The 10,132-nt window shown below is 35.2% G+C and overlaps 1 protein-coding gene, 1 long non-coding RNA gene and 5 other non-coding genes across 7 annotated transcripts; 1 reads left to right on the plus strand and 6 right to left on the minus strand.

Moving 5' to 3' along the window:
• Positions 1 to 3,233: 3,233 nt before the first annotated feature.
• LOC140960587 (uncharacterized) lies at positions 3,234 to 4,204 on the plus strand. The gene is made up of 2 exons (XR_012172193.1): positions 3,234 to 4,065; positions 4,108 to 4,204. It is a non-coding gene; the product is annotated as an uncharacterized lncRNA (long non-coding RNA).
• Positions 4,205 to 4,593: 389 nt separating this feature from the next.
• Positions 4,594 to 4,709, minus strand: LOC140960596 (small nucleolar RNA snoR97). The gene has a single exon (XR_012172200.1). It is a non-coding gene; the product is annotated as a small nucleolar RNA snoR97 (small nucleolar RNA).
• A 352-nt stretch (positions 4,710 to 5,061) lies between these two features.
• On the minus strand, positions 5,062 to 5,179 carry LOC140960591 (small nucleolar RNA Z278). Its single transcript, XR_012172195.1, has one exon. It is a non-coding gene; the product is annotated as a small nucleolar RNA Z278 (small nucleolar RNA).
• Positions 5,180 to 5,237: 58 nt separating this feature from the next.
• Positions 5,238 to 5,332, minus strand: LOC140960637 (small nucleolar RNA Z223). Its single transcript, XR_012172236.1, has one exon. It is a non-coding gene; the product is annotated as a small nucleolar RNA Z223 (small nucleolar RNA).
• Positions 5,333 to 5,403: 71 nt separating this feature from the next.
• On the minus strand, positions 5,404 to 5,493 carry LOC140960599 (small nucleolar RNA U36a). The gene has a single exon (XR_012172203.1). It is a non-coding gene; the product is annotated as a small nucleolar RNA U36a (small nucleolar RNA).
• Positions 5,494 to 5,721: 228 nt separating this feature from the next.
• On the minus strand, positions 5,722 to 5,871 carry LOC140960601 (small nucleolar RNA snoR134). Its single transcript, XR_012172205.1, has one exon. It is a non-coding gene; the product is annotated as a small nucleolar RNA snoR134 (small nucleolar RNA).
• A 538-nt stretch (positions 5,872 to 6,409) lies between these two features.
• LOC140960582 (uncharacterized) lies at positions 6,410 to 9,672 on the minus strand. The gene is made up of 2 exons (XM_073418893.1): positions 9,230 to 9,672; positions 6,410 to 7,299 (listed from the first exon to the last, which is right to left on the minus strand). Exons 1-2 carry the CDS (start codon positions 9,621 to 9,623, stop codon positions 6,605 to 6,607), a joined length of 1,089 nt encoding a protein of 362 aa, XP_073274994.1. The 5' UTR covers positions 9,624 to 9,672; the 3' UTR covers positions 6,410 to 6,604.
• Between the last annotated feature and the right edge of the window lie 460 nt (positions 9,673 to 10,132).

Raw genomic sequence — 10,132 nt, forward strand, 5'->3', positions numbered from 1 at the left:
GGAAGAGCTTGATGCAGTAACGGAAGAAGAACATGAAGAAATTGTTTTAATTCTCGGACATCTCGAGAAAAACACCAAAGTCTCCCGAGACCTGGATCTTTCCATTCGGGCTCAGTTACTAGTTTGTTTACGGTAAAATGAAGATATTTTTGTGTGGTCCCCTGCAGAGCTAGCCCGGATCCCGGCTCATGTAGCTGAGCACAAACTGAATACCCTCCCGAATTCCTGACTTGTGGTGCAAAAGAAAAGACACTTCGGACAAGAGAAAAATGGGGTAATAGTGGAGCAAGTAAAAGAGCTTTTAAAAGCTGGCCAGGTCCGAGAAATCCAAATCCCAACTTGGCTTTCAAATGTGGTCCTAGTCCAAAAAGCCACAGGCAGGTGGATAATGTGTGTGGATTTCAGGGATCTGAACAAAGCATGTCTTAAGGACTGTTATCCTTTTACCTAGATCGATCAGCTGGTCGACTCCACCTCGGGTTTTGAGTTACTGTGTTTTATGGATGTCTACCAATGATATCACCAAATCCCCTTGGCTCGGGAAGATCAAGACAATGTCAGTTTCATAACCTCTGGTGGTACATTTTGTAATACAATAATGTTGTTCGGTTTAAAGAATGCAGAGGCCACTTATCAATGGTTCATTGATAAAATTTTCGAGAAACATGCATGAAGGAATGTCGAAGTATATGTTGACGACAACTTTGTCAAATCTAAAGAGAAATCATGTTCTATCCTAGATCTCGAAGAAATTTTCTCAACACTTGGGAAATATGGGGTCAAGTTGAATCAATTAAAATGCATTTTTGGGGTCAAGAGTGACATATTTGTTGGCTTCATGGTAACCGAGAGAAGAATTGAAGTCAACCTTGAGAAGGTTAAGGCTGTTCTGGAAATGGTTTCTCCAAATCTATCAAAGAAGTGCAAAAGCTAACGGACAGAATTGCAGCTCTGTCTCGGTTTATATCAAGATCAGCACATCGAAGTTATCTTTTCTTCCAGATATTAAAGAAAGCCTAGAGATTTGGATTGGATGACAAAACTGAACAAGCCTTTCGAGACTTGAAGAATCACCTAGCTAGGTTGCCCATCCTAGTTAAACCCGGGTTGGTAAAAAAGTTGATGATCTACTTGTCTGCTACTGAATACGCCGTTAGCTCGGTCCTTATCCAAGAAAAAGTAACTGAGCAGAAACCATTGTATTATGGAAGACATGCTCTCAGATGACTCGAATTGAGGCATACCGAGCTCGAAAAAGAGAGCTTTGGTGTTGGTTATAACTGCAAGAAAATTGAGACCCTAATTTTTGTCTCATTCTATCATCGTTCTCACCAATAGCTCATTGGGGAGAATCATGACCAATCCAGATATCTTCGTGAGGTTGGTAAAAAGGACAATAGATCTTGGGGAGTATGATATCACATATCAGCCAAGGACTGCAACAGTAAAAGCTCAAATATCATAAAGTTTTTACCGATTGGAGTGCAGAGCAGATTCCATGGGAAGAAAATGTGGAAACCGATACGCTCGAAAAAATGGCAGAGCAGATTCCAAGGCTATTTTGGTGGCTTAATATGAGCTCAGATGCCTTGGATGTAGTTCGATCTTGTGAAGAATGTCAGCACCACGGTAATTTCTGTCACAACCCAGCCTCATTTACGTAGCATGTTCGAACATCTTGCCCATTTGATCAGTGGGTGTGTCTGGATATTCTGAGACCATTCCCAATAACCCGGGCACAAAAGAAGTTCTTTTTAGTAGCATTTGATTATTTTTCCAAATTCGTAGAAGCCAAGCCCCTTGTCAGAATCACAGAAGATGAGATACTAAAGTTCTTATGGAACTATATAGTCTGCAGGTTTGGGGTACCCAGAAAGTTGATATCTGATAAGCGGCCGACAGTTCCAAGGAAGTTGGGAATGGCTAGATGGAGGAGCTCTCGAGAAGGATATAATGTTGCTAATTGTATTTCTGACACCAAAGACCCCAAATCCTCTAGTGGCTATGTTTTTAGTATTGGTGTTGGCACAGTCTCGGAGGTAGGTAACCAAAACAAACCTTCAAAATAAAGTTTTCATAGTGAAAACCCCAAATTTGTTGATTGGAGGTCCCAAAGATCTTGGTTCAATAGGACAACTAAATTATGAGAATTTAAGCGAACACTCGGGAGTCATTTGGTTCTCATTCCTTGGACAGTGAGTGTTGTTACCTACCAATGTAATGATGATAAGTATTGAACTTTTAGTGGTTCCTTAACTTGTAAAAAGGAGAAGTATGGTATAATACTCTTAAAAAGAGACCACCTATGTAAGTGCGAGACGGCTCGTCTCAACTATATACTTATGAAACCAAAAAGTGTTTTATGGCCAAAAAGGACACAACCGATAAATAACTGAATAGAAATGATAGGGGAGTTATCATGTATGCATAGTTAACTGGTTTTATACAAATGCCAAGAAGTTCAAGATATAAAGTTCACTTCCTATCCTAGTAAATTTGATATTATTCTACAAAAGAATGTTCATAGCCAAAAGCCACATCTCTTGATCTGATAATTTTCTGTGTAAACTTTATTTTCGACATCACGTACATTCATATATTAATTCCATTCATGTTGACAATTGTTGTAATTCATACTTAATAAATGAAAATTAAGCGTGGAAGTTTAGTAAAACACCAAATGACTAGAAATGATTTCACTGGAGGGGGGAACCCGCGCTATAAGTGCTACATGGAATTTCCAGGCAACAAAGGCATCGCATGGCACAAGGGCGATGGTACTGCCTGGAAATTCCAGGCGATACTGTGCAGAGCTGGGGCACCTAGAAAGTGGCGTCCTAACTCTAGTCATCATGTTTCACGAACAGATGCAGGTTTTCTTGATATCTTTTCATCCTATTGGCATACTTTGATGGCTCAAATCAGTTTTATAGACTAAAAGACAATCATAGGATTGAATCAACATGTTTTTTAGAAGACAACATTAAATTGAGAAGATCAAACCATTTTTATCATTATTATTTTCTAACTTGAATCAAACACTTGCATAACTTATTGTTTTTCTTTCTTCTATGAAAAATAGAGTTTATATATTTCTGGTTATAAAACTTGTGTTTTTTCTATGCTAACACAAGTTGAAGTTTTTTAATCTTGGAAAAAGATTTTCAAATTCCGAAATACCAAGTTCGAGATAAAATCTTCTTAAAAACATAGTGTTCAATACTAACCTGCAAATTTTATGCTATTTTTCGAGATTCAGGCATCATTATCCAATATACATAACATAATGCCTCTAATGTCTTGAATGATGCTCAATGATTATCGATGCACGGATATTTGCGTAGGTATCACAAAAAACACGACAGATGAACGGTCGACGAAACCGAAACAGAATTCATCAACTGAAGCCCGAAAATCTCGGGGGGAAAAGGAGCATGATTTTTCTTTAATCTTTATTATGAAAATACAAGAATCAGACACTTTTCCTTCGTGTGTGCACAAGAAGTGTCCTTGTACACAACGCATGTGTATTCCTCTTGGTCTCATGCATTTGATTAACTTGTCTCAGATGGTCGAGCAAACGACACCGGCTAAGCAACCTTCTTCCATAGCTAGCCAAGGACATTTAGAAATTCGGGTTCCCCTGTGCAAGTCTCTCCGGCTAAGCAACCTTCTCCATGATCTGGACAACTTGGAATGGATTTCCATCCGAATTCCAGCAGGCCGTTTCCATTATAAACCAAAATTTCCCTACCATTGTACATTTGAACATGTATTCCAATTTCCAAGTAACAATCAAATTATTGAATAAATAAGCAAAAAATATATTATAAAACTTCTAATTATATGATTTTAAATTATTTAATGATTTTTCAAAACGATCAACACAACTTCGAACCCACCTATTTTCAAAATATAGCAAATTTCAGACATTTTCGAAGTATTAACAATCCGCCATTCGTATTAGTTCACATTTATTTTATTTATTTATTAAAATACAAAACAGAAGTTAAAATTGAACTTGTTCGAGATCTACCTTCGTTAAGATAATATGTAAAACAAATGGTAATTTCATGATAAGGAGGCTTTGAAGGTGTAAAATAAAAGGTATTTTCATGATAAGGAGGCTTTGAAGGGCTATTATTTTAGGAGGCTTTGTCTATACAGATTTTTATTCACTTCCAACGTAGTTTTCTTTCAATATTTTGTATTCTTTCAATATTTATACAATATGTTCCTACGAACATCCAACAGTAATTTTTGGTTTTCAATTCATATGTATATATCTACATCTTATGTAAACTGTTTAACATCTTGTATAAAACCAAACAATGTAGAATAAAGTAGTACATTTTTATTTCCAATTCAGATGTTTATATGTACATCATGTGTGAACTGCACCAGAAATAAAGGTCCCGCTGTCGCATAGACATAGCCAAAATTATAAGGTAGATTTGAAGTGAATAGTAAAAAAAAGGTGCAAGTTTAAACTGTGACACAATCACACAAATACATAAATTCAATTATAAACATTTTAATTAGGCTGTTACAACTTAAATGAAAAATACGAAAAGAAAAAAACTTATCATTATCAAATTTAGTGAAGTTAGTTTGACTCCAATCCAATCTCATGAGAAATTTCCAACAGATGAAGCTGATGTTTTCACAACAATATACGAGTTTTTCAGACCCAAGACCCAATTTTTCTATTTGTGAGGGCAAGAGTATAGTTAAACTCAAATCACAGAAATCATACTAGAAGTTCAAACTACCACACCTAAAATATAATGAAAACAATTTCAAACAATCTGCCTCAGTAAATGAATGTTTGATCATTTGTAATGCAGTTTCACCAAGTGGGTTCTCCTGCAAAAGCAGGTACTTGGGTTCACAGCAACTCATTTACTATCCAACAAACATCATCGGCTGATATAGGAATCATATATTATAGTAGTATATGCATATGCTATTTATCAAAGGTGATTTCTTGTTTCACCAAAGATCTTAATTTTCAATTAAACCAATCAATCAAATCCATTAATAATCTTAAAAAGATAGAGAAACTCAGATATTCCAAGTAATTTCATTAAATTATGTAGTAACCCCAAGTAGGTTCTCCTTGAAAGCCAAGGACTTGGGATCAGCTACACCTCAATTATTTGGAAAACTCGTCATTGACTACAAAACAGTTGGCAAGAATCAGTCCTCAAAACACATTAAATCAAGAATGAAGATTTGAGAGGCTCAGAGATAGTATACAGCTCTATCAATCACGTATATTCAGAAGCAGAACTGGCATAATTAAGCTGTTGACAAATCATCACGGCCAACAAAATCTCCAGAAACAAAAAAATTCTTGTAAATGCATGAAAAATACCAAGAGTTAAAAGCTAAATTACCCAGTGGCTCATATCAAGAAATTCAACCATTATCTCATTTATTCTTCAAAGATTAAGAATCTCAGAAGCGCGGATAAATATTTAATCATCGCCGACTTAAAAAAAGGTTTAAAAAATTGAACTTTCCGATCGAATTAAAGAGAATATAGAGGATATTTTTAGAGGTAAAACAATGGAGAAAAATGTAAACCCCCACGTGAAGACCGCTTAAAATTTGAGCCTCCATGACTAGACTTTTTTCCATAAATTATCAGAAAAAAGCTTGTTTGGAGAGGTAAATTGAATTATTTTTAAAAAAATAACTATTTCAATAGGGGGAAATAAATGTAGCCGCCGATTTGACACAGATTAGCCGTCAAAAAGAAAGGTACAGAGACGAATCTGCAACACTTGGCGGCGTCGATTTGGCACGAGTATTGGGGCCTTTTCTTCAGCTTCGATTTCTCCGAGGAGCCCGGGAGACAACGTGCGGATCATGTAAATTACACAACGTGAATTCATTCACGTAAGAAACACAAATTTTTTTCCGACATCGAAAGAGTAGTATTTGCAAGGCAAATTATTCATGGGACGACGTAGGGAGGGTGTATATATATTGATTAGAAACCCTAAAGGCAAAAAACCCTAAATTGGTGGAAGAGGCTGAGCCCATTTATGTTCCTGGTCCAATGGACCTTAAGGGCACTGAGATAAATATAAGTAGACGAAGCCCATTGGATTAAATTGTGAAAGCCCATATCATGCACTATTATATTTGGGTCGACTGGGCCCAAATTTCGAAATCATCCCTTTTTTTTTGGTTTTTGTTTTTGTTTTAATCATAAATTCATAAGCATCGTCTCTCTTTGTTTACAAGAGTTGCATTTACCAAATCATTACCTTATTCTGTTGAAATTAATGCATAGAAACAGTTTAAAATGTAAAAGTTTTAATTTCATTTAAAATATTGTATTGGTATTATAATATATATTATATAATCAAACGTACTAGTGTTCCTTACATGCGTTGCATGTTAATTACATCATAAAAAGTTCCAATCAGATCAATTCCCTGTGCCAATGGTGAGTATCAGTCACAACAGCTAGAGCTTGGATGAGTCCAAATATATATTCGGAAAATACAAATAAATATGAAGGGAACAGAAATACTAGTGAAGACTATAGTGGTTGTGAAAATCAAAACTACAAGATACCATCCAGCGTGAGTTAAACAATCATCCATGTCAAATGGCGATATCCAGCCCATTTTGCAGCAAGGCGCACGCCAATTGCCAATGCAGCACACAACAAGGGAACAGGAACCCTGTTGATGGCCCCTGAATCCTCCTCTTCTTGAACGTCGACACGGTAATTAGAATAGTGAAAAACAGCCAATGTTAAATATGAAACCATCGTAATTACTCTCACCCAAGGCTCTCCAACCGCAGCTAAAACGGCAGCCGGAGCAAGTGCTGAAGAAACGTAATCTCTTTTCTTAACGAGCTTTGCAAACCCAAACATAAAGACCAGTAATGTCCAGAAAAAGAGCTCAGATATGTAGTTTCTCACGGCAGCAAAGCCTATTAGGCCAGCCAATGAGAGGAGATATGGTTGGCTGTTTACCGAGTCTGTAACTGTGGTTTCTGCTATAGCAAGTACTGTGGATGTTAACATGATGATAGTTACAAGTTCTTGAACTGGAGCATATGAAATAACGCTGGAATAGAAAGCTCGAACAGTGTAGAGAGCCGACTCAAAGCCATGAATTAAAGATGTTATTGGATCTCCAATAAAATGGAATATAAGAGCCAAAGCAAGTTTTAAGATGTATCCCAAGAATCGATAGATGGCTCTGACCGACTTTTTCCAATTAGAAAGTTCCCACAACACCGCCCTCCACGCATATAGCATGAATCCCAGTACTGTAGACAAAAACAAACAATGTTATTTTTTTTAATAACATAACATTAAAAAGGAGCCAATTTCACTTAGAAATAAATGATGGGGTGGTTAATGGCGTGGTCAACGTAAGAAGCTAACATCATATGACAAATATTAAAACATTATTAATTTAAAATATATGAGTAAACTTAAGGAGCAATAGACATGAAAGCAGCTTTAGCATGTGTGAAACAGGAAGCAATATTCTTCGAACTGAGAAAAAAAATCATTTGCACGGAGGACAATATAAGAGTAAGTAAAACTAAACCAGGAATTACAAGAGGAAACAAAAACAGTTTAAAAAGAAACAGCATTTATGAGTGGTGATAAACGTAAACAGATCCACTGAATACAAACAAAAATGTTCAGAAAACAAGAATATAAAATTGTTAAAAGTTACAATGTATGTCTAATAACAATTTAGTTTCAATATCTATTTTCCTTTGATGATTCAAACACTCACAATATTTTGCAAAAGTGATGCATGTTTAGGAAGTATACCTCTTCACCATGTGAATATAACAGTTTCATGTTGATGGGAAATGAAGAAGAGAAGCACAGAGAGACATTTACTACAGGTAAAAGAGTAGATAGCATCTGGCCACAAATAAAGTCATAGCGAGTGAAAATAGATGGCGCGTGAACATGTATGCTTACTGTTGACTGAAAGATTATAAAATGTTCACATAAATATCTATATAGATGCATTTCCAAAGCAGTCAAATGTCAGTAAAATGAATTTCAAACATACAGTCAAGTATATCAATGTCTCACGCCAATAGTATGGACAAGTTTACCGTGGTAAGGATCGAGTGTTTGAAGGGTAAAAGTGCAATAGAAACATCGAAAAACAAGTGGAAATCAAACCAAAATTGGATTCTTGTAAAAAAAATATCTGCTAGTGTTTGTGCTCCAGAAAATAAAGGCAACAAGGTGATTCTAAGAACAAGTCAAGTGAAGCATTAGTACACATTACACATTTCCTTCTATGGATTATTTGCATGTTAAATCTATTTTCTGAATACTTTAAAACAATCATAGACAACCAGGTTAAAGGTAGAGAGTATCTATAGCTGTCAACAAAACCTGTGCATAACTTAAAGACTGGATCGTTCTTGCTAAAAATTAACCTTTTATTTAAAAGTAGAGCAAATTTATAGATCCATTGTTTTTTTCTGTTAACAACCCTTAAAATAGCATAAGCATTTTTTGTTTCACATACATCTTCAGCATAAATCCTTTTCCAACGAGCTTGCTGTGTGTTTCCTGTCGTTCTATTATAATTTTTGGCAGGATAGTGAAAGCATTTACCTTGTTTGCCTTCCTTTAACTGGTGAAACAGTTCAAGTATTTTAAAACATGCTGGTATCATCATTGAGATAGAAATCAAGATACAGAAAGAGTCTATGACTGCTTGTGTGGAAATTTGGAGCAGGGTCAAATGCCAGTCACATATTGGCCTCTCTAAGCTAAATATAATAAGATAGAGTTGAAAAGTGTCAAGCAAGAAATTCCTAACTACGATAAACACACACACACACATGTGTGTGTGTGAACCGACCATACTCGATAATCTTACCATTTTTTCATTTAAAGCCAATCAAAGTTGACACATCTCTCATGATTCAGACCGATTGAAAATGCAAAATTCAAGTAATTACCTCAGTTACTCTTATCAATTATGCAACATATTAAGCACATAGTAGCATATCAGAATTCTAATTATTTACAGCACGTACTTATAATCTATAGAAATCCAAGCGGCGAGCATCGTGATAACTCATTTAATGATCCACATAAAGGATTCACAATCATGGATTTAAGGTTTCAGAAATTCAAATTGCACACAAAACCCGAATTATATCAAAGATAAACACAAATTCTGAGCTTCAAGAAAACCATTCTCCTCACCAATAAGCCATGGCCATCTCACAGGCTTTTCAGGAGCCTCTTTTGTCAAATATCTGAATCTTTCGGGCATACTGCTTCGTCCACGAACCTCCATTTCATCATCCCCAGCTTTTTCCCCTTTATACTCAGAAATCCCACTTTCATTTTGTGCTTTTGAAACAAACAAACAAGATCTTTGTGCTATATCTGATGGAAAACCACTCAAATTCGGCTTCGAAATCCCATAAAATTTATGGAGTTCATTTAAAGGTTTCAAATTTGTTGTAATTGATGAATAACTGAAAGGAAAAGAATGTCTTTTTTGATGAATTCTGGGAAAAGATGGAACTTTATGGGAGCAGAATTTGAATTTTGTTGGGGTTTTGGAGAGCGGAGTTGAGAGGGTTATCGACATTTTACGGTTTACCGGCGCCACTACACGCTGCAAGAGAACAGAGATTTAACATAATATGAATTATTTGGTAGTATTAATAATTCGATTAAAAATATATAAAAAAAATTTCGTTAGTAAAAAAAATTCTTCAATATTTATACTTATATGACAAAAAATATAATACAAAATGGAGGAAATAATTGGTTTTAGATTTACTAAAGTTAAAACACATCGCTAAAATAAGAACAACCACTATATTCAAAACTACTTTCTTATCATTAACAAAAACTTGTTTCACTTACTTTTCATAAAGAATTCGAACAACTGCTTCAATTACAGTATAAAAAGATGACGATTTTTTCAATTTTACATGGGTTGAACTCATATATTTTCTTCACATGAGATATTTACGTCACTTTGCCTGAATACTCAATTGATTCTCATAAATTGTCAATTGGACTTCTATAAATTGTATTTAGTTTTTTTTCCCAAATAAAATCCTTATAAAAATAAATTTAAAACACAATTGT

This window comes from Primulina huaijiensis, chromosome 15 (assembly GCF_012295235.1).
Source record: "Primulina huaijiensis isolate GDHJ02 chromosome 15, ASM1229523v2, whole genome shotgun sequence".
Classification (NCBI taxonomy): domain Eukaryota; kingdom Viridiplantae; phylum Streptophyta; class Magnoliopsida; order Lamiales; family Gesneriaceae; genus Primulina; species Primulina huaijiensis.